This window comes from Solea solea, chromosome 15 (genome assembly GCF_958295425.1).
Source record: "Solea solea chromosome 15, fSolSol10.1, whole genome shotgun sequence".
In the NCBI taxonomy this organism is placed as follows: Eukaryota; Metazoa; Chordata; class Actinopteri; order Pleuronectiformes; family Soleidae; genus Solea; species Solea solea.
This window is the reverse complement of record NC_081148.1, coordinates 1,840,561-1,867,997: the sequence shown is the minus strand read 5'-3', so window position 1 is coordinate 1,867,997 and position 27,437 is coordinate 1,840,561. Positions and strand designations below refer to the sequence as shown.

The following is a 27,437-nucleotide window of genomic DNA, read 5'->3' as shown; positions in this document are numbered from 1 at the left end:
CCACGTCACTCCATGTATTACACTGTCCTTCACATTTACACAAACATCATTTCCCATCTGTACCTTCAGTTGTTCCTGAGCCTTCGCAGCTTCCTGTCTGACCAGGCTGAGGTCATGTGACTGTGTTTCCACCCGAGCGCCGCCGCCGCCGCCCTGCGACGCTTTAAGTCTCTCCACTTCTGCAAAGATCAAACCAACAAACGTAAAAAAATCAATAGAAACGTTCAAAATTGAAGAAAGATTGATTTTTAGCCAACATTTGCCTCCTTGCCTTCAGAGAGTTCCTGGATGCGGTGGAGCTTCTCCTCCAGAACCTCCTCCATCTGCGTCTGCGTCTCCTCCTGCTCCGTCAGAGCCAAACGCATGTCCTCCATCACACGCTCTTTAGCCTGCAGGTCTGAGGATCCACACACACACACACACGCTCACACACACACACGAACACGACAGAGAACGTGCTTTAAAAGCTGCTGAGGACAGTGTCTCACCTGCACAGGTGTTCCGCTCAGACCTGCTGTCGGAGGATTGTTCCTGAAGACGAGCAGAAAGAGACGCAATAAACACCTCATGAAACAGAGTGATGAAGGGCAAGTGACAGACGCAGTGTCTCACTGAGACTCACACTGAGACTCAGACTCACACTGAGTCTCAGTGTGAGACTCAGACTGAGACTCACACTGAGACTCACACTGAGACTCAGACTGAGACTCAGACTGAGACTCAGACTGAGACTCACACTGAGACTGAGACTCAGACTGAGACTCACACTGAGACTGAGACTCAGACTGAGACTCACACTGAGACTGAGACTCAGACTGAGACTCAGACTCAGACTGAGACGCAGACTGAGACTCAGACTGAGACTCTGACTGTGACTGAGACTCATACTGTGACTCAGACTCAGACTCACACTGAGTCTCAGTCTGAGACTCAGACTGAGACTCACACTGAGACTGAGACTCAGACTGAGACTCAGACTCAGACTGAGACTCAGACTCAGACTGAGACTCACACTGAGACTCAGACTCAGACTCAGACTGAGACTGAGACTCAGACTGAGACTCAGACTGAGACTCAGACTGAGACTGAGACTCACACTGAGACTCAGACTGAGACTCAGACTGAGACTCGCACAGACTGAGACTCAGACTGAGACGCAGACTGAGACGCAGACTGAGACTCAGACTGAGACTCACACTGAGACTGAGACTCAGACTGAGACTCACACTGAGACTGAGACTCAGACTGAGACTCACACTGAGACTGAGACTCAGACTGAGACTCAGACTCAGACTGAGACGCAGACTGAGACTCAGACTGAGACTCTGACTGTGACTGAGACTCATACTGTGACTCAGACTCAGACTCACACTGAGTCTCAGTCTGAGACTCAGACTGAGACTCACACTGAGACTCACACTGAGACTGAGACTCAGACTCAGACTCAGACTGAGACTCAGACTGAGACTCAGACTCAGACTCAGACTCAGACTCAGACTCAGACTGAGACTGAGACTCAGACTGAGACTCAGACTGAGACTGAGACTCACACTGAGACTCAGACTGAGACTCACACTGAGACTCGCACAGACTGAGACTCAGACTGAGACGCAGACTGAGACTCAGACTGAGACTCAGACTGAGACTCACACTGAGACTGAGACTCTCACTGAGACTCAGACTGAGACTCAGACTGAGACTGAGACTGAGACTGAGACTGAGACTCTCACCGCTCTGAGCTGCTGAATGCTTCTGTCTCTGCTGGCCACGTCACACTGAAGCTGCTTCCTGCTTTTCTCTGCGTCGTTCAGTCTCTGCCTCAGAAGCTTCTCGTCTTCCCTCATGACAGAAACCTTCAGAGAACAAACACACACGTTAAACTCATCGACAACATTTAAATCCTCTGAATAGAAAAGAAAAGATGCAGCAGGTTAAATCATGATAATCATGTTTTTGTTTGTAAGGCACACTGACTGTGCTGTGAGCGCCCCCTGCTGCTGACACACAGGCTCACTCAGTGAAGACATGATGGTCTCTACGTCACATGATCACATCTTTACACACACACACACACAAGCTGCTGCTGCTCCTCTGCTGCCTCGTGTGGTCACTTTGTGTCACTGAGGTCAATCTGAATGTTGGATGTGTGTGTGTGTGTGTGTGTGTGTGTGTGAGTGTGCGTGAGTGTGTGTGTGAGTGTGCGTGAGTGTGTGTGTGTGTGCGTGCGTCTGTGAGTGCGTGTGAGTGTGTGCGTGAGTGTGCATGAGTGTGTGTCAGCCATATTGCCTCAGTCATTAACTCACAGAATATTATGACGGAGACGTTCTAAAAGCGTGTTACCTCCTTGTGAACCTGCTGGATCTGCTTCTTATAGTCGGCGAGTTTCTCTCTCATGTCCGACACCTCGTCCTCTTTCCTCTGAAGGTCCACACCGAGGCTCGTCACTTTCTCTGAGTCCTGCGTGGCGTTTTCCTTCAGTCTGAGGACAAAAAAAAACCTTTGAAACCAAAGATAACGAGACAGAGACGGAGAGAAGGCAACGGCTGATTTGTTTCACGCTTCCATGCAGAACAATGAAACCTTCTCTGACACTGAAGCAGCAGTGAAAGAAGAAAAGGAAGAAAATGAACATCAAACTCTGACAGAAGCTGCTTCATCACAAAGTTGTGAAACACAGAACAAAAGCTCTCATTGTTTTAATGACGCTGCTTCTGTTTTAGTTTGGAATATCTGACACTGATTCATAGAATCCTTTTAATATTATGACATTTTCTTTTTGGCAAACGTTGACACGATGTTCTCACGTGACGACGAGCCGCAAGACAGTTTTGAGCCTCTCACACAAACATGAACCATTCTCCTCTGTGGACAATGATAATTATGAGACTGTTTGTTGTGTTGAGTGTTAGCCCCTCCCCCTTCATCTATCTGATCATTCACAGATTTCTGTTACCTGATGATCTCCTCCGCTCTCTTCTCCAGCTCCTCGTCTTTCTGAGCGATGGCCTCGTGAGCCACGGCCAGCAGTTCCCTGCGACGCTCCGCCTCCCGCCGCCGAGCCTCCTGGACCACCTGAATCTCCTCCTCGTCCCGGCGCTCCTGCGCCTCCTTCAGGCTCTTCTGCAGGGACGTCAGCTGTGCCTCCATTTCCTGCAGCTTCTTCTGCAGATCTGCACACGCTGCCGGCTTGTCCTCCATCCGTTTGTCCGTTTCAGACGTGGACTGAGCTTCTGATGCTTTCACCTCCTCGATGTCTGCGACCTTTGACCTCAGGGAAGCCACCTCTGTCTGCAGTTCAGAGTTAGACCTCCTGAGCTCTTCTTCAGCAGCAGCAGAGCGGGAGGAACGTTTGAGCCGAGCTTCTTCAAGCTCAGTTCTGAGCAGCTCCACAGTTTTCTCCTCTTCACAAAACTTCTGCTTCAAATCAGTGACGAGTTTGTTCGAAGTTTCCTGCTGGTGCTTCAGGTCGTGTTTAAGCTCTTCAAGGAGCTTCTGTGACTCCACCTGTTGTTCCTTCAGCTTCAACCTCAGCTGATCTGCTTCTCCAGTGGAAACGTTCTCCTGATTCTCCAGCGTGGAGATGATCTCCTCTCGTTCCTGAAGCTTTGTTCTTAGCAGCTCTGCTTGTTCTTTAGCATCTCGCTCCTGATTCTCCAGCGTGGAGATGATCTCCTCTCGTTCCTGAAGCTTTGTTCTTAGCAGCTCTGCTTGTTCTTTAGCATCTCGCTCCTGATTCTCCAGCGTGGAGATGATCTCCTCTCGTTCCTGAAGCTTTGTTCTTAGCAGCTCTGCTTGTTCTTTAGCATCTCGCTCCTGATTCTCCAGCGTGGAGATGATCTCCTCTCGTTCCTGAAGCTTTGTTCTTCGCAGCTCTGCTTGTTCTTTAGCATCTCGCTCCTGATTCTCCAGCGTGGAGATGATCTCCTCTCGTTCCTGAAGCTTTGTTCTTAGCAGCTCTGCTTGTTCTTTAGCATCTCGCTCCTGATTCTCCAGCGTGGAGATGATCTCCTCTCGTTCCTGAAGCTTTGTTCTGAGCAGCTCTGCTTGTTCTTTAGCATCTCGCTCCTGATTCTCCAGCGTGGAGATGATCTCCTCTCGCTCCTGAAACTTTGTCCTCAGCTCGTTGAGTTGCAGATTTGGCGCATCCTGCTCATCGTTGATGGTCTCCAGCTGTTCTTTGGTCTGCACCAGCTCACGCTCCAGCTCCAGAATCTGCAGACGCCTGCTCTCGCTTTTCTCCTTCTCGTCAGCCAGATTCCTCTGGAGCTCCGACACCTGGCGTTTGGGCTCATCGCTGGAGGACAAATCTGTCTCGGCCTGCAGCTCCTGTTTCAGAGAGAGGATCTGGGAATTCTTCTCCTGGATTTCCTTCAAACGTTGGTCCAGTTGTGCTCGAGCGGTCTGCAGCTGAAGTGACGCCTGTGAGGCTCGCTCCTCCTCGCTCGTCACCTGAAGGATTAAAACGAAAATAAAATGATTATTTTCTCAGCTGATGGTTGAGAAATGCTGGAAATGATTCTCTTAAATATCTCGTTGTGACAAACACCTTTTTCTCACTGAGGTCCAGTTTGGCGGCCAGCTCTCTGACCTCCTGCTGCTGCTGCTCTCTCTCCTTCACCAGTCTCTCCAGAAACGCCTTCTCTCCGTCATCTCTGCTCTGCTTCATTTCTCTCAGGGCGGCCGCGGCCTCGTCTCTGTCTCTTCTCAGCTCTCTGACCGTCGCCAGCGCCTCCTCTTTTGCTTTCCTCTCCTCCACTACGGACGCCAGCGCCTCCTCTTTGCCCAGAGTCTGGAACTCCAGAGCAGCAAGGACATCTTCTCTGGCTTTCTTCTCCTTCTCCAGAGTGGACAGAGCCTCCTGTGAGTAAGGCAGGAGAAGACACCCAGTGAGCAATTTGATAGAAAACACAAGTTTTGATGATGTTCGTGTGAAGGCCTGACCTGCAGCTGATCTCTTTGTCTCCCGTCCTCCACCAGAGAAATCTGTGAAGACTGAAGCAGGAATTTCCTTTTCTCTCCCTCCTCCTCATCTCTGCTGGTTTCACCTAAAAAATTATAAAATAAAACTAATTATGAGATCAAACAGGAGAATATGCGTCTATAATATTATAAATATCACTCGTTAGCAGCATTTCTACCATATTTATCAGATTTCTCCACTTATTCACAACGTAGAGAACAAGGGTCATAAAGTCTATGTATTGAACGTATCCCGCTGTTAACGCCCTCTTCTTCATCCAGGTCGCAGCGCCGCCGTGAGGAGACATGAAGTAGTGAAGTAGTGAGTATTAAAATTTTCTCTGGTGCACGAGGAACAACGACGATATATAACCAAATCTATATTTTGCTTTTCACTCATGACGTGAGCGTGAAATCCGCCACAGAAATCCGGACTTCATACGACAACTGGAACAATCCAGTACTGACAGACTAATGAGATCGTGTGCATTTACCTTTGCGTTTGCGAGCCGTTTGTTCCTCGTGCGTCTCCAACATCTTCGTCTTCAGCTCCTCCACAGCGCTGCCTCTGTCTTCCCAGGACGCTGTGCGGGCGGCCTCGGCAGCCATCTTCATTTCCACCAGTTCAGTGGAGTGAGGGTCCAGAGATTTGTCCTGAAAATAAACGTCAGACTGATTTCATCAGGGAACGAACACATTCAACACAAACAATATCCAAGAAGAAGATCCTCCTGAGCAGCTACACGGATAATGAAGGTGAGGTCCGGTGAATGAAAGATACTTCCATCATGTATAACAGCTCACACACCAACCTAACGCCCTGTGGTCACTGGGCTGAAACATCCTGATATCATTTCACTTTATAAAACAGTTTTAGTTTGCAATTTAATCTATAAAACAGTTTGAGTTTGCAATTTAATCTATAGAGCACAACCATACAAAGGAACTCATAAACTGGATTAGGAAATTACTGAAATATACAGTATACAAAAAAAAACACTTTTGACTTTTTTTGACTTTCATTTCTGACGATTTTGGAGTTATTTCGTGTGATTTTGGAGTTATTTCGTGTGATTTTGGATATTATTTCGCACCAGGAAGACAAACGCGTTCACTGTCGCGAGATGCCTAACGTCACGTGTACGCGCGTGGCCCACGAGCCGATCTTGTAGGGTGAGAGTGCCTGCGCATCATCTTTAACAAACACGGGGAGGAATATTCATGCTTCTGCAGTCAAACTCTATGGACAAGATCACCTACACAAAAAACCTCGCGATTAAGATTTTTTTAAACTTTTCGAGGGCCTTAAAAATGGGCCCAAAATTGATTCTTCAACTTTTAATATTTTTTAAGACCCCGTGGACACCCTGATTAAAAAAACAAACGTATGCGTTACCAAGTCCTTTGCATCGTAACTGCTTCCTGCATTGGTCATGTTGTCGATGAGGTTCTTGAAGATCTCCATCCGCCGTTCTGCTCGCCCCTCTAAGATTTCTCTTTCCCTCGCAAGGCGTTCACTGAAGGAAAAAACAACACAAATTAGCAAATAGCAGCTTAAAGTCAAACAAACATGAATGAGTTTAAAAAGTGTCTCACTTGTAGTCCTTCTGCATGTCGGAGAAAAGTTCAGAGAACTCTCTGCTGATTTCCTCCCTCACTCGAGCCTCCATCAGCAAACCCTCCGCTCGCTCCTTCTTCAGCTGCAGCTGGAGCTGCTTCAACAGCGCCACCTGCCTCTGAGGAGCAGAACACGACAACACGGGGACGTCATTCTCAGTAAAGTATCAGAAAAATAGACTGAAGAAGCAAAACATAAGAGACAATTAAACACCTGTAACTTTCCTGCTTTAAGGTCACAAAATAAAACGTTATGAACGTAAACACACTTAATGGAATATAAATGGGCGGGGCCTGACCTGCTGCGTCACTTTACTGATGAGGATTTTCTCGTCGTTTTCTTTGCCACCTTCTTCATTTCCACTTGGATCCACCGTGGTCTCCATCAGGCTGTCCTCGTCCATGTCCTCCTATAAAAAGACATTTAAAAACACACCGAAGGCTCAGTCATTATGAGCCTCAATACAACTAAATGTGAACTAAAATACAGCCGCTAAATGTCAACTTGAAACATAGCGGCTAAAAAGTCAAAATATATCAAGGTTTAAAAAAAAAAAAAAAAAAGCTAAAATACAGCAGTTTTTTTCTGTTTTTCGTGGTAGTCCCCCCCCCCCCATTTAATGGAGTCATTTTTTTTCTGAATTATCGAGATACTTCGAACTCCTGCGAGAACCTCCAACATGTAAGTAACTCCCATGGACATTTCTAATGCATCATATTGTATCCATGGAGCCATAGCTGTCCAACTGATCCTGGAGAAACACTGCTATGTCTAACAGATCTGAATGAACAACCTGAAAGTCGTCAGGTTCCTGCGGAAAGTCGACAAACTAATGTTGATACCATGTATGTGACTTAAGGACAGGACTATCTTCCAGTGTCTTAAACCCAGATCAAAATAAAACTTGATGAAACTAAACAAGCTGTCCACGTTGTTATAAATCGAACTCTCAATAAAGGCATGGATGTGATTATTGTTTCAAATGCTCTCTAAACTCAAAAAAAATAATAATTTAGTAAATCAGAAAAAAGTACTCTGAAAAACCAAACATGAAAATAAATAACTCTGAAAAACAAAAAATAAGGAGGAAGAGGAAGAAGAGGAAGAAGAGGAGGAGGTCACCTGAACGTCCTCCAGGCTGCTCTCCCAGCCGTTCAAAGAGCTCCTCCTGCTGCTGCTGCGAGGAGTGCAGACCTCACTGGCAGACCTGAGGGGTTTGATGGGAAGAGGCTTCGTGGTCAGAACCACAACCTGGAAGCACACAGTTGTGGTCATGTCCTGAATGTGATGTGGACAATTATCAGTCAGCAGTTTATAAAGACAGAGGACACGCAAACCTTCTGTGCCACAGCGGAGAACTTGAGGACATTGAGGGTCTCGTCGTACATGGATGCACACTGGTTGATGTTGACGATCATGCAGGCTTTACCTCGACCACAGAAGAAACTCTGCAGGTAGTGAGTGAGTTTACTCTCTCTGAAGGGAACGTGCTGGAGCAGCCTGACGGAGGGAGGGAACAGGAAGTCAGCTTCATACATTCATCTACCACTTTATCCCCTGGAAGTGTGGTTGTCTGAGGTAAGACTCTACGTCACATGTTCACGTCTTTAACTCACTGTTAGACAGACTTTTCCAACAGGAAACTGAAGTTTGTAAACCACTCACTCTCCCACACCAAAGCCCATAGAGAAAATCAGTGATTTTAGCTGGCGGGGACACAGGAGCTTCTGGTCCTCTGCTGCCTCGTGTGGTCACTTTGTGTCACTTAAATAAATCTAAATACAGATTTTCAAACACCGAAATCACAAAATAAGACATCAGAACTTAGCGATGGAGACAGCAGTGGATCAACAACTCCTGTGTGTGTGATGACAAACTTCAGTTTATACAAGGAAAAGTCTGTCTCACATAAAGATGAGAACATGTGACGTAGACATCAGAGACTTAAAGTGACATAGATTTTACCAGGTGAGTCTCAATTCAGTGTTTCTGGTGTCTCCACTGGCGGCCATGTGGGATTTAAGTGGTTTAAAGTAAGAAAACTTTTAAGATATTTCGGAAAGAAAAGTGAAACCCCAACATGAACCAGGACATGAGAACATGAGCAGAACAAACAAACTCAGAACCTGTTATGAGTAGAGGTGATGGATCTTACTTGGCCTGTTGATTGTGTCGTAGAGCGTTGATACATTTCCCCAGGATGAGCATGGACGTGTTGATGTTCCCCGCTTCTTTCAGACGCTCGCCTCTGTTCTGCGTCTTGGCGCATCGCTCTGATCCGGCCAGATCACAGAGACACAACCTGACGACAAACAACGTTCAAGTGTTCAACGTTCAACTCGCACCAAACACATGGATCAGGATCTGGGGATCTAAGGATCTGAGGATCTGAGGATCTGAGGATCTGGGGTCACGGGCGGATTTCCAAACTACATTTACAGTAACTTTTCACTTCTGTCTTTTTTCTGCCACAGTAAATCAGTTTAATGTTTATCCAGTAAAATAAGCCTCATTTCTGGGAAATTGTTCATATTTTTGCCCAAAAAAGCATTTTATCATCATTTTAATCTAACTTTGTTTTCATCAGATTTTACAGCTTTAATAACCAGAAACAAGAAAGTATATGTAAACATGTGTGAGTGTAAATATAAGACATTCTAAAGATAAACTCTTAAATTCAGCTTAAACAACTAAAGGAAGACTCATTTTAATTAAACATTTGTTACAGGACAGAATCTTTTATGAACCTTAAAATTGTTCTATTTAGTGTTAAAGGAATACTTCACAGATTTGTTTTACTAGAATAGAGGTAGTGATTTAAAAAAATATATATATCTTCCTTTTCTTTGTTACGTGTCCACCACTGACACTTGGTCCTGTTAGCGTAACTGTTAGCAAAGATGGCGTACACTGTTTACATTCTGGGAATGTGGTCACACCCCCTACGATTGGTTCTAAAAAGTGCGGAATTAGCATTGCAGTTTCAAGTGTATTATTATTGTATTAATATCCTAGTGATGCAAAGCTACATTCAAATAGTCGATGTATTTAAGATTTAAGCCAGGGGATGATTATTTTTCTTAAAACCAATGAAGAATAATTTGCGTGTTGATACTCACTCACTGACTGTGTGAACACGTGGAGTTCCAACGTCCTCCAACTTCAGCACACGAACAGAAAAAACACTGTGACTGCAGAGAGACAGAGAAATGTTGTCTGTTTGTATTTGAATAAAACTGATTTCTGGCTGTGAAGGAAACTGTTTAAGTAAATCAATAAATAAATGGCTGAGAGCGCCCCCTGTCATCCAAGCTGAGTTTTCACCTTCTGCTGGAGACCTGGTTGAGTCTGGTGGAGGAGAAGCTCTGGTTCTTCTTACCAAACTTCATCACCTTGAAAGCTTCTTCTGCGCTGGTCACCTGAACCCAGCGAAGATCTGAACACACGCACACACAAATGAACTAATTCGTTAAAAAACACTCAAACTGATTTACTTATAATGAAAATAGTAAAGTAAAAAATTATCTTAAATCAGAACGTTTTACTATAAATGACAAGGCCTCAATTTTTCAATGACCCCAGTCACAGAAATTCACCATCATCTACTAACTGTGTGTGTTTTTTTAATCTAAATTATATTTCTGTATTCAAACCTTTGACAAAAGCGTTGCCCTTGACGTCTTGTGACAAACGCAGCACCGTCCTCCTGGGGGCGCCACTGGGCAAAACCTCCAAGAGGTCGTGGATGTTCTCGTTGTAGATTTCGCAGAAGGAAACCCAGACAGAGAACTTGGTGTGCGGCGGCATCTCCAGGCTGATTTTGTCCTCTGCTGCCACGTTTGTTCCCAACATGGACGCTCCTGAGGAGAGACACAGACGCCGGGAGCGACGTAAGAACAAAACAAGAACAAACTCTGAACTCTGCTTCAGTCGCTGCAGATCATTCTGAGACATACACGTGTGAAAACAAGACATTTGCAACGTTTTCTAACAATAGCACGAGAAAACACACATGCTAACACGTGACACACATGCTGAGAAACATGCGACACACATGCTAACACGTGACACACATGCTGAGAAACACGTGACACACATGCTAAGAAACATGCAACACACATGCTAACACGTGACACACATGCTGAGAAACACGTGACACACATGCTAAGAAACACATGACACACATGCTAAGAAACATGCGACACACATGCTAACACGTGACACACATGCTGAGAAACACGTGACACACATGCTAAGAAACACATGACACACATGCTAAGAAACATGCGACACACATGCTAACACATGACACACATGCTGAGAAACACGTGACACACATGCTAAGAAACATGCGACACACATGCTAACACGTGACACACATGCTAAGAAACACATGACACACATGCTAAGAAACATGCGACACACATGCTAACACGTGACACACATGCTGAGAAACACGTGACACACATGCTAAGAAACATGCGACACACATGCTAAGAAACACGTGACACACATGCTAAGAAACATGCGACACACATGCTAACACGTGACACACGTGCTGAGAAACACGTGACACACATGCTAAGAAACATGTGACACACATGCTAAGAAACACGTGACAAACATGCTGAGAAACACGTGACACACATGCTAAGAAACATGTGACAAACATGTTAAGAAACACGTGACAAACATGCTGAGAAACACGTGACACACATGCTAAGAAACATGTGACAAACATGTTAAGAAACACGTGACAAACATGCTGAGAAACACGTGACACACATGCTAAGAAACAATGTGACACACATGCTAAGAAACACGTGACAAACATGCTGAGAAACACGTGACACATGCTAAGAAACAATGTGACACACATGCTAAGAAACACGTGACAAACATGCTGAGAAACACGTGACACACATGCTAAGAAACATGTGACAAACATGCTAAGAAACACGTGACAAACATGCTGAGAAACACGTGACACACATGCTAAGAAACATGTGACACACATGCTAAGAAACACGTGACAAACATGCTGAGAAACACGTGACACACATGCTAAGAAACAATGTGACACACATGCTAAGAAACAAGTGACAAACATGCTGAGAAACACGTGACACACATGCTAAGAAACATGTGAAACATGCTAAGAAACACGTGACACATGTAAAAGTAAACAAAGTAAACAAATCTCACCTTCAAGCAGAGTCTTATTGGTGGAGTTCAGGAGGCTGACGTTGCTCCGCTCACTCTGAGAGACAAAGAGTGAACGTAAAACTTTATTGATGGATATCGACTCACACGTGAATCAAGGAGAGTTTATCAGAAACAGGACTGCAACGATAAAGCCACAATAAAACGAGCATTGGAACCACAGCTTTAGAAGCCGACGTGAAGTCTGCAAAAATCACCGTCCTCAACAACTGTCCCCAACAATACCCGTCCTCAACACTATCAGTCCCCAACGACATCTGTCCTCAACATCTGCCCCCAACAACACCTGTCCTTCACAACATGTCCTAAACAACTGTCCCCAGTGACATCTGTCCTCAACATCTGTTCCTCACATCACCTGTCCCCAACGACATCTGTCCTCAACTACACCTGTCCTCATCACTTGTCCTCAAAAACTGTCCCCAACGACATCTGTCCTCAACACCTGTCCCCAACGACATCTGTCCTCAACAACTGTCCCCAACGACATCTGTCCCCAACAACACCTGTCCTCAACAACACCTGGCCTCCACAACCGTCCCCAACGACATCTGTCCTCAACAACTGTCCCAAACGACATTTGTCCCCAACAACACAAGCTCAGGGTAAAATGAAAAGCTGCAGCTAGTTAAAGTTTAACTTATAACTCATTGCAATAATCGATGACTAGTGGACGATCAGAAATACTGCAAGTGTGGAATAATGTTGACTCCGGCTATTACTGGTGAAAAGCACCAGGGGGCAGTATAAAGGTCAGAACATACAGGACGTCCTCATCTTAAAGTGACAGTAAAAGATGGCCGCCGTGTAAACAAACCTCTTTTAGCTGTCTGAAGAGGTTCCTCTTGAACGCCGCCTCCTCCACCTGCTGCTCTGTGCTCAGTCTGCTGAACTCTCTGCAGCGCTGAGGTTTGATGCCGGTCCCCGTGAAGACACGCTCGTCAATGCTGTTGAAGATCAGGTCCAGAGACCTGGGCAGGATCCCAGCGTCAGCATCTGGACCTGGAACCAGATGCACACAGCGCGGTTCTTCTCTCAATGAGGTCATGTTCATACTCATTGTATTCATTGTTCAAAATAAATAAAACATAAAAACATAAGAGCTGTAGGGGGCGCTAGCATAGAAGTGGCAGCTTTCAGTCATTATTAGTCGTACAAAAATATATATTAAATCATTTCGGTTTGTGAACATCATCATTTCCAGGTTTGACAAACACTGACCGACATATGAACATATTTTATCAGATGGAGGAAAATCAAAACTGACCCAGGAAGGTGAAGGTTTTGCCAGCGTTGGTGACGCCGTACGTGAAGAGCAGAGAGTTGGCTCCATGCAGGACGTCTCTGACCAGATCCTTCACCGTCCCTTCAAACAGCTCCCTCTGTGTCGTCTCTGGACCAAAGACCTGCACCAGAACCCAGAACAGACTGTGAGTGTGAGAGTGTGAGAGTGTGAGAGTGTGAGAGTGTGAGTGTGAGGGCGTGAGTGTGTGAGTTTGTGAGTGTGAGTGTGTGAGTGTGAGGGCGTGAGTGTAAGAGTGTGTGAGTGTGAGGGCGTGAGTGTGTGAGTGTGAGGGCGTGAGTGTGTGAGTGTGAGAGTGTGAGAGTGTGAGAGTGTGTGAGTGTGAGTGTGTGAGTGTAAGAGTGTGTGAGTGTGAGGGCGTGAGTGTGTGAGTGTGAGGGCGTGAGTGTGAGAGTGTGAGAGTGTGTGAGTGTGAGAGTGTGAGAGTGTGATGGTGATGGTGTGAGTGTGTGGGTGAGTGTGAGGGTGATGGTGTGAGAGTGTGAGTGTGAGCGTGTGTGCGTGTGAGTGTGTGAGAGTGTGAGTGTGAGCGTGTGAGTGTGAGAGTGTGATGGTGATGGTGATGGTGTGAGTGTGTGGGTGAGTGTGAGGGTGATGGTGTGAGAGTGTGAGTGTGAGCGTGTGTGCGTGTGAGTGTGAGGGTGAGTGTGAGCGTGTGAGAGTGTGAGTGTGTGAGAGTGAGTGTGAGGGTGATGGTGTGTGTGTGAGTACCTTAGAGAACTGGAAGCGTTGTCCAGTGTGTGGCAGTGATCTGTCCACACTCAGCCTCGCTGACAGAGACACACTGGGAGGCTTCAGCAGGACAGTGTCTGCAGACTCGATGGACACACAGTCCTGCTCACAACAAACAAACAAATAAATAAATAAACAAATAAACAAAAATAGATTAGAATAATCTGCTTCTACTTTACTATGAGAGAATCAAATTCTGACTTAATATCACTAACTGCAGCAGTGACTAACTCTCACATAAAACTGCTCGACTGAATCTCTTAAACCTTGGTGGGAGGAGCTATGATTGTAGTGATGATTCAGGTAAAATCTAACAATATTAAAGAGACAGGTGAGGTTCATGTGAGAGTGTGGCTGCGTGAGGTACGATATCTACATCACATGATCACGTCTTTCTCTCACTGTTAAACCACTCACTCTCCTACACACTCACGCTCCCACACCAAACCTCATAGAGAAAAATCAGTGATTTTAACATCCCACACACACACACACACACACACACACACACACACACACACACACACACACACACACACACACACACACACACACACACACACACACACACACACACACACACACACACACACACACTCACACACACGAGTTGTTGATCCACTGCTGCCTCCATCACTAAGTTCAAATGTCAAATTTTGTCACTTCAGTGTTTGAAATCCTTTGTTCAGATTGACGTCAGTGACACAAAGTGACCACACGAGGCAGCAGAGGACCAGCAGCTCCTGTGTCCCCACCACCTAAAATCACTGATTTTCTCTATGAGGTTTGGTGTGGGAGAGTGAGTGATTTAATCAGTTGAAATCTATCTATCTATAGTCTATTGCTGCGTGTCGGCAGCAGGGGGCGCCCAAAGCACACAATCAGCTGCATGTAACAGAGATAAGATTCCATACAAACACATGTAATCACATGAACCTGAACTACTGCTCTCTCTCCCTCTCTCACCTGTGACTCTGTGCTGTTACGCTCGGCTGACGTGAAGGGTCTGATCCTCAGGTAAACCTGCAGGTGTTCTCGCTCCTCCAGGATGGACTGCTGCACAACAGCATTATATTATATTATATTACATTATATTCAAGGTTAAGAAGTGAAAGAAGAGTTTAAAGTGTTACACTGACAATGTTACCTTCAACACAACAAAGTCTGTATGACTTCAGTTTGTAGCTTCTGCCACAGTGCATGCTGGGAGAAGACTGAGGCTGGATGTACACCATGGATGTATTATAAGAACTGGATAGAGCTCCGCCCCTTTGGCTCCGTTCATACCTATGGAGTTGCTCACCCTCTGACGTCTTTATTCCCAGGTTGTGCGGCCCATAGAGCATGAGCAGTAGTGTTACTCCCATAATGCCTCTGGGCTATGAACGAGCCGTTCGGCGCGTCCATGAACAGTGAAAGGCATGATGGGAGTACGCTACTGACGTGCACAAGCGGTTTTACTGAATACCGACGTCACGTTAGCTTCGGTCTTTAAACCATGGATTTGTAAATGAAAACCAACGATAGTGAATACAGTAAAGTGAAAAGTATAATGACGTCATTCCAGTTAAAATGATCCATTTCATTGACCGTGAATATTAGTTTATAAGTGTTGTTACAGGAATGATGTTGTTTTCTTTGATAAACTGTATGCTAATCACTGTCACATGACTCAGGGATTTTATATATTATTGTTCAAGAAAATAATGACAACATTAAGTACTTTTATGATGATTAAAAAAAACAATTCCATTGAATATTAACCATGAATATGATTTTGGTCTCATTGCTATGCTTTGTATTTTGGTTTAAATTTCAAAGTTCAAATTTTTGTATAGGTGGTTTATAAATAAAGCTAACTTATCATTATAATTAGAATTTATGGTTAATATCATAATCATAAAACATTAAAATAAAGTCAGGCCAGAAAACCTGCAGACTCACGATCATATTATTAGGAACAATAACAACGTGTTAAAGGTCATTTTATAAGATTTTATCAGATTCTGCGCAGGTCTGAGGTCATCACACCGTCATGATGTCAGCATGAATACACACAGCAGCTCGTTAATACATCGATAATAAGTTTGAAATAAATCCTCATGATTACATTACATTTACATTACATGTCATTTAGCAGACGCTTTTATCCAAAGCGACTTACAATGGAATTGAGTACAATCAGTCAGGGGTGGAATCGAACTTGCGACCATGATGTCTTTCGCACACAGGGTACTGGTCTTAACCACTGAGCCACTCCACCCCTACTCATGAGCGACGAATAAATAACTAAAACCTGTTTTGTTGGTGTCAAAGAAAAAATGTCATTGTATCTGTATTTAAATATAATATGTAAATATAAGATATGTAGAGTAGTATATATTTGTACACGTTATTTATTTCCACATTGTATTATTTGTATTGTATATTTTAATAGAAATAAATTAATAAATAAAGTTAAATATTTAAAATGTGAAAATAATAACAATATATATGCATTTATCAAAAGTATTTCATATGTTCATTTATCAACACTGTAGGTGGCGCTAATGAGGCTGCAGCACTTAATACTTTGTAGAGCCACCTTTTGCTGCAATTACAATTTTATATCTTTATGTTTGAAGCCTCAAATGTGGCAAAAGGTTGAAAAGTTAAAGGGGGCCGGATACTTTCACAAGGCACTGTACTTCCCAAGAACATACTTGCTTACTTGAGTATTGAGAAACGGCCAGAGTTTTGTCAAAGGGGCGTGTGGTGATCACGTGACAGGGAGGGAGTGACATCAGTCGTGTTTGGGATCATGGGACTGAACACATCGTTAAAGGTTTACCTGCGAGTTTGGTAAGAAGGTGAATTCTGACGAAAAGTTTCCCTTCAAGTCGTCAACTTCTAACCGTCGCTCCCGACGATCGGCTGAGCTGTTCAGACAGATTTCCATCGTCCTGCGACAAAAATTTTAAAAAGTTAATTTTTCACGTCACACACTTGAGAACAAGCACAGGAGAATTACAGCGCCACTTACAGGTCTGATATATGTACTGCAGTGTTTATCATGAATATTTCCTCAAAACAATTTCCTGTTTATGGAAAACCTTAAAAGAACAAAAAAGGAAAGGATTGTCTCTGTGTGGGTAATAAACGATTCGGGGGGAATATCTCAAGGTGACTTTCTTACAAATATTGGAATCTGATTTCATTTTTAAGCCAGGTTTCTGTTCAGTTTACTCTGTTTTAAAGGATTTAAAACATGACAGAGCATCGTCACATTTTCTTTTAATGGTATAGAAGATAAAACAATCAAAAACTATAGTTGTGTCAAATGAATTACACATAATTAATAATAAACTTCAGGGACTTTGCTGTAAACCATCTCTGACCATTTACATGAATGTCATACAAACTTGTTCTAATTTACTCTTCTCACTTTGATTTTACTCAGTGCTTCTTCCCCATTAATGAATCCAGTGTCACCTGTTCCACCAGTTCCACAGACTTTTAAAAACCTATTCATTGAAACCCTAACCCTGGACCAATAAAGGTCTTTTAAATTAACCGCCATACTGGGCCAGTGTAGACCAGAGCAGAAGCAACTTTTTATTGACTAAAAAGTTGCATAATAATGTTAATATTTCTCATGGTACATGTGTATTTTAGGTTGCGTGGTTTGTGTGGAGCAGCTCTGTAAACAGCTGTAATCACTGCTGACGTCTAAGACCAGTGTTTCCCAACCCTGGTCCTCAGGGACCACTAGAACTTTTTTGACGAGCTGACCATCTGAATCAGGTGTGTTGGAGCAGGGCAACATCTAACCCATGCAGGGCAGTGTTCCCTGAGGACCAGGGTTGGGAAACACTGGGCGAGACACCAACAGAGGAACCAAAACAAGAAAAGGTCACGTTGCTAATATCAGTCATATTTGACAAAAAACAAACAAAATGGCAAATGCACATGTGTTTAATAGCACTGATTTAACTATTTAATATTATTATTGTTGTTGTTATTCACTACTCACTATTTATATTATTTTTATTCTGTTCAAATGTTATCACACTGAGTGTTTAAGCTAAATTAAATTATAATATGGTCATAATGTCACTCCTGTCCTGTAGTTAGAGCAGTGAAGTATTTGATGAGAAATGTAAACGTTATTTTTGTTTTTAAACAGGAAAAACGAGCCTCCATTCTGCAGTTCCTGCTTCTGCCAGGACCAATATGGCGACGACGTTGACGGCTACGTGTACTGTCAAGCGTCAATTTAAAAAAATACATACAACTTTATTTAAATAACCCCATGTAAACAAATACATATTAAATTGAATTGAAGAAGCTGTAGCTGTCAGATCGTTAGCCACACACTGAAGCTAATATGCTTCGTAACCTGTCATTCGTTTGTTAGCCGCACTCCAACTAACCGCTAACCAGCTAGCTGCTCACGGTGAACTTGTCAGAGTAAGATAAATGTTTTGTTTATTTTCATTTACATAAATCGAAGCGCGCTATTTTAAACTCAGCAGAAAAACACTTACGTGACCGTTAGCGTCCGTGCATTCGATCCACACACGAACTATGAGCTAACCTGGCGCTAACACTCACACACACACTCACAACAACACTGCCGCGGTCTCAGTTTGAAACGGACCAATCACATTCAAGCACATACCGCGCGTGCGTACTACTCCTGCTGCGTTCAATGGACACGTTTGTGATCGGAAATTAGACAATCACTAACTTTATGATAGATAGATAGATAGATAGATAGATAGATAGATAGATAGATAGATAGATAGATCCACACTTGTTTCAACTCAAAATCTGTTTTATTCAATAATCAATCCATGAATTCAAAGCAACATTCACTAACATTTTAAAATACAATAAAACCATTTTAAAAAAAAATCATAATTCTGGTTATTATTCATCACTTGTTCAAGCCACATCATCTCTCTTCAGACGTCCTTTCATCCAACGTTGACTTTAACGTTCATAAACCTGATCTCATCTCAGCACAACCACATAAAAAAACTGAAATAATCCCTTTAAACTCAGTTTAACGACACCACCCTTTTACACCTACCTGGAGTCATCTTCAACATAAACTTAAATAACAACACATAACTCACACAGTTATTATTAAAGTGTATTAAAATCAATAAATAAACAAAGAAAACCAATCGATGATTGACACGTTGACATTAATCAATAAATAAATTCATCCTCTCGATGCAGTGACGCTGACTTCAACTTAAAGTAACAATTAAGAAAAACATCTTCACGTCGTCGGCCAAGACATTGTCCAGCAATAAATCTATCAATCACATTATCAATGACCTGATTAGATTTCACATTATTAATCTCCTTCCAGGCCGCACTGCTCTGCTGCAGACGCCTCGAAGGTTCCAGTCCCTGAACGCTTCACGACAAAGCTAAACATTTCCTGAGGGGGCGGAGTCAATATCTGTCAGTCAACATGTGCTGCAGAGTTTCCCTGGTTAATGACAGGTTAACAAAACACTTGTTTAGTTTGTTCGGTTTGTGTCGTCGTCGTTGACGTGACACAGAAGACTCTTCACTCCGTTCTGCCACGAGTGCAACGTCTGCATCGCAGTTTTCCCGTCCTGGAGAAGAGAAGAACAAACAGCGGTCAACATGTGGTTCTTGACGGAGCTTTTACTCGACTCAGCTCAGTGTTTCTTCTCCTCCATCAGTGACTGAATCAGTCTGTGATTCACTTTCACCCACTGCTTTACAAGTCACAAAAAAACCACATCACCACAGTGATGTGATGACTCCGCCCACACAGAGGAGGAGGAGCTATGAAGTCACTGAAGCTAAAGTGAGTCGAGTAAGAACTGTGAGTCGTGGACAAGCAAATAAGAACAAAGTTTCTTGTCTGAAGTTTGTATTACCATGGTGACGGTGGTGTGCACTTACACAGTTCTTGGTGTTCAGACTCGCTCCATACATCATCAGCAGCCTGATCATCTTAAATCTGTTGATCCTCACCGCGTCGTGCATGGGCGTGTCCCCGTCCTGACACCAGATACAGAGACAGGGATGATGTAGGGATGATGTCACACAGTAAATGTGATGATGTCACACAGTAAATGTGATGATGTCACAGTAAATATGATAATGTCACAGTAAATATGATGATGTCACACAGTAAATATGATGATGTCACACAGTAAATATGATAATGTCACAGTAAATATGATGATGTCACACAGTAAATGTGATGATGTCACAGTAAATATGATGTCACACAGTAAATATGATAATGTCACAGTAAATGTGATGATGTCACAGTAAATATGATGATGTCACACAGTAAATATGATGTCACAGTAAATATGATGATGTCACACAGTAAATGTGATGATGTCACACAGTAAATATGATGATGTCACAGTAAATATGATGATGTCACACAGTAAATATGATGATGTCACACAGTAAATGTGATGATGTCACACAGTAAATATGATGATGTCATAGTAAATATGATGATGTCACACAATAAATATGACGATGTCACAGTAAATATGATGATGTCACACAGTAAATGTGATGATGTCACAGTAAATATGATGATGTCACACAGTAAATATGATGAGGTCACAGTAAATATGATGATGTCACACAGTAAATGTGATGATGTCACACAGTAAATATGATGATGTCACAGTAAATATGATGATGTCACACAGTAAATGTGATGATGTCACACAGTAAATGTGATGATGTCACAGTAAATATGATGATGTCACACAGTAAATGTGATGATGTCACAGTAAATATGATGTCACAGTAAATATGATGATGTCACACAGTAAATGTGATGATGTCACACAGTAAATATGATGATGTCACAGTAAATATGATGATGTCACACAGTAAATGTGATGATGTCACACAGTAAATGTGATGATGTCACAGTAAATATGATGATGTCACACAGTAAATGTGATGATGTCACAGTAAATATGATGTCACAGTAAATATGATGATGTCACACAGTAAATGTGATGATGTCACACAGTAAATATGATGATGTCACAGTAAATATGATGATGTCACACAGTAAATGTGATGATGTCACAGTAAATATGATGTCACAGTAAATATGATGATGTCACACAGTAAATGTGATGATGTCACACAGTAAATATGATGATGTCACAGAGTTTGATGCTCACTCTGTCTTTAGCGTTGACGTCAGCTCCACAGTGAATCAGATGTTCGGCGCACTCACAGTGTCCTGTTCTCACGGCAACGTGGAGAGGAGTACTGAGCAGCTGAGGAGAGGAGACGAGGAGAGGAGACAAGGAGACTTTAAGAGGAGGTGAGAGGAGAGGTCACGTAAACTTCTTCTCATTTACATATTTATTCTTTCATTCAGTCATTCATTCATTCATTCATGTCGACCACTCTTAAAAAAGTGTTGTGCTCCCTGGACCCAGCTGGTGGCGCTCTCTTATTTTCAAAGAAGACGGTAACCATGGAAACCAGCTGTGAATAAAATTAAGCTGCCGTGGATGTGCATGTGTCAACGTAACTCCGCCCACACACCTTGTCTCTGGATGTGACCTTTGCCCCCTGGTCCAGGAGTAGCTGCAGAGCCGGCAGACTGCCCCCCCTACAGGCCCAGTGCAGCGCTGTGGCCTCCAGCTGCAACACAAACAAACACAAGGGGGCGCTGATCTCAACAAACCCAGCACATGTTCCAGAAAAGGGGTGGGGCCAATGCGGGAGTGTGTTGTCACCTTGTCTTTGATCTCGATCAGAGCTCCGGCCTGCAGCAGAGTCTTCATCACGTCCGTGTTTCCTCTGAATGAAGCTTTGTGCAGCGCTGTTCTCTGAAACTACACAACATTATCAACATTATCAACTACACAACATTATCAACATTATCAACTACACAACATTATCAACATTATCAACTACACAACATTATCAACTACACAACATTATCAACATTATCAACTACACAACATTATCAGCATTATCAACTACACAACATTATCAACTACACAACATTATCAACATTATCAACTACACAACATTATCAACTACACAACATTATCAACTACACAACATTATCAACATTATCAACTACACAACATTATCAACATTATCAACCTTATCAACTACACAACATTATCAACATTATCAACTACACAACATTATCAACATTATCAACTACACAACATTATCAACATTATCAACTAAACAACATTATCAACTACACAACATTATCAACATTATCAACTAAACAACATTATCAACTACACAACATTATCAACTACACAACATTATCAACATTATCAACTACACAACATTATCAACATTATCAACTACACAACATTATCAACTACACAACATTATCAACATTATCAACTACACAACATTATCAACATTATCAACCTTATCAACTACACAACATTATCAACATTATCAACTACACAACATTATCAACATTATCAACTACACAACATTATCAACATTATCAACTAAACAACATTATCAACTACACAACATTATCAACATTATCAACTAAACAACATTATCAACTACACAACATTATCAACACACAACATTATCACTTTGTGAGAGTGTGTGTGTGTCGCTCACATGGTCGCTGACGTTGACGTCTCCTCCGTCTCTCAGATATTTCTCCACCACAGGAAGTTTGTCCTCTGAAGCTGAAGACAGGAACAAACCCTCGTCCACGATCTCTGGCTGCAAACATCACAACAACCCCGTCAGCTTTAAGATCTATACAGTAGAAGATGATGAATGAATGAATGAATGAATGGATGAATGAATGAACATTACCACAGTCTCAGGCTGTGGCTGCCTCTTCTTGTGGGCGGGGCTCTTCCGCTCTCTCCTCCTCTTCCTCAGTTGCAGGATGTTGAACAGGTCGTCGACCGTCTCCAGCTTCAGTCTGCCACATTTATCAGTCTGAGGGGGCGGAGCCAACAACAACAACCGTCACTGTCATTCTCTGAATCATCAATCATAACTTTGATTTAATGAACTCATTTTCATCCAGAGAAACATAAAGTCAAAGTTTAAAAAGATCAGAAAAACAAAAACTATCGTTGTTTAAATGTTAAAATCCTGAAAAAGAGTTTTACTGCAGTATGCCACAAGGTGGCAGCAATGACCAAGAGACAAAGTCTGAATGAAACAGTCTTTAACTCTCATAATAATAATAATGAAGTAAATGGGACGTGGCCTTTGTCTGCGACGTCTTCAAACGTTTCCTGAGACATTTTGTTTATTTAAATGATTCAATTGTTTAAAACGTCTCGTTTGCGATGTTTTTGACGTCATAAAAACAACAGGCTAACAGTTTAGCTCGCTAATATAAAAACAACGTAAAGACAGAGAAAAGGAGAAAAAATCATGTTTCTGAACATGAACGTGAAGTCTGTCTACTTCCTGTCAAATCCCAGACTCGATAGGAAGAAGACAAACATTCACTGAACTCACGACCTCTGAGGTTTTACGAAAGGTCAGACGTCACGGCTATGGTCAGAGGGCGGAGTTAACACCAGCTCCTCCTCCTGTTCTTACGTTGAGCGCCGCAACGCTGACTTCCTCCTGTTCACTGCCGCTGTCACACTCCTCTGACAGAGCTCCGCCCACTCCCAGCTCGCAATGGGACTTCCGATCATCGTGTTTCTCTTGATTGACGGCTGCCTCGTACACGCCCCCTTGGAAGTCATCCCCTTCTTTGCCCTCTGACCTTTTACTGGTCACCTGGGGAGAGAGATTTACAATTTAAAAACAGGAAACTGAAGTTTGTAACGCACACACACACACTCACGCACTCACACACAGGGGGAGTTGCATCTTTACGGTCGTGATTGATAAGGACTTATTTACTTATTTAAGACTCTTGGTTTTTTTTTTACTTTAAAATGTTTCCACCTGCGATAAACAAGCAAAGACATTTCTTACAAAGTCAAATTGAAGGTGAATTATTTCAGTTTTAATATCAAAATCAACAATTATCGCAATAATTCCATGAGAGTTTGTGACAAAATGTAAAGCTCCGCCTCCAAAAGTTATTATAATAATAATTTATATTAAAAAAAAACATGAAACAAAATTAAAGAGTTTTTTGAGTGAATTTCATGAGCAGCTCACAGAATTCAAGTAGATTCAAAAGCTTTCAAGAGTTTTGCCAAATATCGATAATTTGTCTGTTTTCACACACGTGAACTAAAAAGAGAAGATTTGAAATGTTTTATTGTGTTTTAGACAAGTTTGAAGAGTTTGAAGCAGATCCTGCAACAATATTGTGACTTTTTATGATTTAAGTGTGTAAAAATTTGACATGACGTGATTTACAGTTTGTTTCACGACGAGCGTCAAAACGCAACGTCAGGATTAAAAACGTGTGTGAAAGCTGCGTCGTCATGGACACTCACCAGTTCCTCCACGCTGTGAAGTCCCATTCTGACGCCTGAGGTGAAGGAGTGAAGCAGTGAAGCAGTGAAGCAGTGAAGCAGTGAAGGAGTGAGGAGTGAAGGAGTGAAGCAGTGAAGGAGTGAAGGAGTGAGGGGGCCCAGTAAAGTCCAGGAGAGTCCGGTGCTCTGATGGTCCCCGCGTCTCACTGTGTCTCTTATATAGTCCTGTCAAACCTGCTGTCACTCACTCACTCACTCACTCAGATCACGTTACTGCCTTCATGTGCTCATGTGGTGCGCACACACACACACACACACACAGATCTGTGTCATCCTGCAAAGATTGGTGTGAGTTCAGACGTCTCACTCCCTCGGCTCTGAAAGGAAAATGATTTGATGAAATAAAAAAAACAAAAAATGAAAATAAGACAAGTCTTAAAGGGACACACACGTGTGGTTTAATGAGGCACTGACTGTGCTGAGGACCAGAGACACAGAGACTCACTGTTCACTGTAAAACACTCACTCTCACACACCAAGGTCCAGAGAGAAAATCAGTGATTTTAGCTGCTGCTCCTCTGCTGCCTCGTGTGGTCACTTTGTATCACTCAGTTAAGTCTGAATGAAATGTTTTAAAAGTGTGAGTGAGTGTGTTTGTGTGTGTGTGTGTGTGTGTGTGTGTGGGAGAGTGTGTGTTTACAAACTTCAGTTTCACAGTGATCATGTGATGCAGTTGAAGCACAAATGTACAGAGTGAAGCCTCCTGTCTGTCGCTGTCTCATCACAAATGCAGTGACATCACTGAGGTTCGCGGCGCTTGAGGAATAAATAGTCACGCTCCAGTCACAGATGGAGGTCAGAGGTCGTCAGGATTCCTGACTGCGGTGGTGACAGAGTGACGGGTGACGGTGTCAGGTAATTCTGTCATACAGCATACTCCACGTTACTCACATGCTCACGCGCTGACAGCACCTCTGACAGGAAGTGACATCATGAGCCCATTGACCTCACTGTCAGGAAGAAATCATTACTCATTTTATTGTGAGTATAGTTTAACGCTAACTGTACAACACAACCATGAGGTCTTCACAGACCATGAGGTCTTCACAGATCATGAGGTCTTCACAGACCATGAGGTCTTCAGGTTCTCTTCAGGTTCTCCGCTGCTGTGAGGTCAACTCAACTATTTCAACTCAATAAATGAAGTTTAGAGTGCATTGAAACATCATTAATGGTGAAAAACATGGATGTTTTTTAAGCTGAACTTCAAAACGACGTCTGCTGATTTCTCCACAACCTCAGTGTCATCACGGACTTCACTCGTTCATTCCACACTAACATCAAGTCCATCGGCAGATCTGTCTTTTACATCTCCAGACCCACCAACACATACATCATCATCTCCACCATCAGTTCTGATCCTAGCTCTGGCAGAACATCACACAACCTCCATCCACCTCCATCCACCTCCATACATTTTCATCCTCCTTCATTCACCTCCATCCACCTCCATCCTCCTTTATCCACCTACACCCTCCTCCATCCTCCTCCATCCACCTCCATACACCTCCATCCTCCTCCATCCACCTCCATCCTCCTCCATCCTCCTTCATCCACCTACATCCTCCTTCATCCACCTCCATCCTCCTCCATCCTCCTTCATCCACCTCCATTCATGTCCATCCACCTACATCCTCCTCCATCCTCCTTCATCCACCTCCATCTATGTCCATCCACCTCCATCCTCCTTCATCTTCCTCCATCCATCTCCATCCACCACATCCATCTCCATCCACCTCCATCCTCCTTCATCCACCTCCATCCATCTCTATCCACCTCCATCCTCCATCATCCACCTCCATCCTCCTTCATCCTCCTCCATCCACCTCCATCCTCCTTCATCCACTGGCTCCTGATCAAGTCATGCATCATCTACAAAATCCTTGTCCTCGACACTCTGGTTCTGGTTTAGACCTGTAAACCTGCATAAGATGAGTTGATTCATCAAATGAAATCACGTGAGTTTCTGTGAGATCTCACTTCCTCGTGTGTGGTCCTGGATCTTGCCTGGATCATCTTGTCCAGTGTGTCTCAGTCGTGTCCTGCATGTTTGAGAGGTTTCCCTGCTCTATCATCCCTGATTCAAACGTTCATCTCGTCATCAAGTTCTGCCAAAACCTGGAAATTAAATTTAAACTCACTTTGTGATCATTACAACGTGGTATCACCCAAATTAAAACGTTTGTAAATATCCACTTTATTCTATGTGCGTGTGCTGGACGTTGTATTGTTTTGATATAAATGATGTTTATAAGAAGTCTCATTGCCGGTGCACACACGTGTGTCTGCAGCTGGACGTGAGACGCAGCGAGCACTGACTTTGAAACGTCCAAAACAGTTTCTTCTCTTTGCCGCCTATTTCTGTCACAAGGTCGGCGTCGTAAATAGCTCACATGAGCCATGAATTCTCAGTGAAGACTCAGTGGACAACAACAGACGTCTCAACTAACTTTCATGTCCAACACCAAAGTCTTTGTCCGGGACACTTTGTTGGATTGTGACGCAGGGACACGTCTTTCTCTACATGTCTGTGAAACTGCTCACTCTGAAACTAGTTTGTAGTTTTGTATTATCGTAAAACATCACGTGTGTGAAAAACCCCAGGGAGCAGTATATATATATATATATATATATATATATATATATATATATATATATACATATACATATATTGTCAATCTCTTTGGATTTAGAGTGATGGTGCTGGTCTATGATGTCTATGATGGTCTATGCTAGTTTATGCTGGTTTATGCTGGTCTGTGATGGTCTATGCTAGTTTATGCTGGTCTATGGTGGTCTATGCTAGTTTATGCTGGTCTATGGTGGTCTGTGATGGTCTATGCTAGTTTATGCTGGTCTATGATGGTCTATGCTGGTTTATGCTGGTCTATGATGGTCTATACTGGTCTATGATGGTCTATGCTAGTTTATGCTGGTCTATGCTGGTCTATGATGGTCTATGCTAGTCTATGATGGTCTGTGATGGTCTATGCTAGTTTATGCTGGTCTTTGATTTCTATGATGGTCTATGCTAGTTAGTGCTGGTCTGTGATGGTTTTTCTAGCAGGGAAACCTTGATCATAATTACTAGCTCTGACCTAGCAACATAAGCTTACTTTTA

General features: G+C 43.0%; 2 protein-coding genes across 6 annotated transcripts in view; both read right to left on the bottom strand.

The window, feature by feature from the left end:
- Nucleotides 1-18,479, bottom strand: part of LOC131473909 (kinesin-like protein KIF20B) — a 44,147-nt gene extending 25,668 nt beyond the window's left edge. For 3 of the 5 annotated variants that reach the window (XM_058651524.1, XM_058651528.1, XM_058651526.1), the window contains exons 1-25: nt 18,362-18,479; nt 16,666-16,777; nt 14,802-14,891; nt 13,815-13,937; nt 13,068-13,206; nt 12,618-12,802; nt 11,783-11,837; nt 10,231-10,437; nt 9,902-10,013; nt 9,697-9,768; nt 8,733-8,879; nt 7,915-8,077; nt 7,700-7,828; nt 6,876-6,986; nt 6,556-6,695; nt 6,356-6,476; nt 5,454-5,613; nt 4,942-5,045; nt 4,547-4,858; nt 2,954-4,449; nt 2,341-2,479; nt 1,731-1,853; nt 489-531; nt 272-397; nt 64-179 (exon numbers count right to left, since the gene is read on the bottom strand). In XM_058651524.1, the coding sequence (XP_058507507.1) occupies nt 64-179; nt 272-397; nt 489-531; nt 1,731-1,853; nt 2,341-2,479; nt 2,954-4,449; nt 4,547-4,858; nt 4,942-5,045; nt 5,454-5,613; nt 6,356-6,476; nt 6,556-6,695; nt 6,876-6,986; nt 7,700-7,828; nt 7,915-8,077; nt 8,733-8,879; nt 9,697-9,768; nt 9,902-10,013; nt 10,231-10,437; nt 11,783-11,837; nt 12,618-12,802; nt 13,068-13,206; nt 13,815-13,937; nt 14,802-14,891; nt 16,666-16,773 (4,521 nt within the window). In that variant the 5' untranslated portion in view covers nt 16,774-16,777; nt 18,362-18,479. The remainder of the gene's footprint in view (nt 1-63; nt 180-271; nt 398-488; nt 532-1,730; nt 1,854-2,340; nt 2,480-2,953; nt 4,450-4,546; nt 4,859-4,941; nt 5,046-5,453; nt 5,614-6,355; nt 6,477-6,555; nt 6,696-6,875; nt 6,987-7,699; nt 7,829-7,914; nt 8,078-8,732; nt 8,880-9,696; nt 9,769-9,901; nt 10,014-10,230; nt 10,438-11,782; nt 11,838-12,617; nt 12,803-13,067; nt 13,207-13,814; nt 13,938-14,801; nt 14,892-16,665; nt 16,778-18,361) is intronic. The other 2 variants (XM_058651527.1, XM_058651525.1) reach the window with 2 other exon arrangements.
- A 157-nt stretch (nt 18,480-18,636) lies between these two features.
- ankrd1a (ankyrin repeat domain 1a (cardiac muscle)) lies at nt 18,637-24,470 on the bottom strand. Its single transcript, XM_058651868.1, has 9 exons — nt 24,278-24,470; nt 23,418-23,603; nt 22,671-22,799; nt 22,467-22,574; nt 21,599-21,697; nt 21,405-21,503; nt 21,032-21,130; nt 19,767-19,865; nt 18,637-19,450 (listed from the first exon to the last, which is right to left on the bottom strand). Exons 1-9 carry the CDS (start codon nt 24,302-24,304, stop codon nt 19,352-19,354), a joined length of 945 nt encoding a protein of 314 aa, XP_058507851.1. The 5' UTR covers nt 24,305-24,470; the 3' UTR covers nt 18,637-19,351.
- Nucleotides 24,471-27,437: the final 2,967 nt, after the last annotated feature.

Bases quoted from the DNA above. Each gene is read 5' to 3' on its own strand.
- ankrd1a (XM_058651868.1), bottom strand. From the start codon at position 24,304: ATGGGACTTCACAGCGTGGAGGAACTG. The intron at 21,131-21,404 runs GTGTGTGGGCGG...TCCTCTCCTCAG, and splicing joins AGGTCACATCCAGAGACAAG to CTGCTCAGTACTCCTCTCCA. The intron at 19,451-19,766 runs GTAAGTGCACAC...TCTCTTCTCCAG, and splicing joins GTCTGAACACCAAGAACTGT to GACGGGAAAACTGCGATGCA.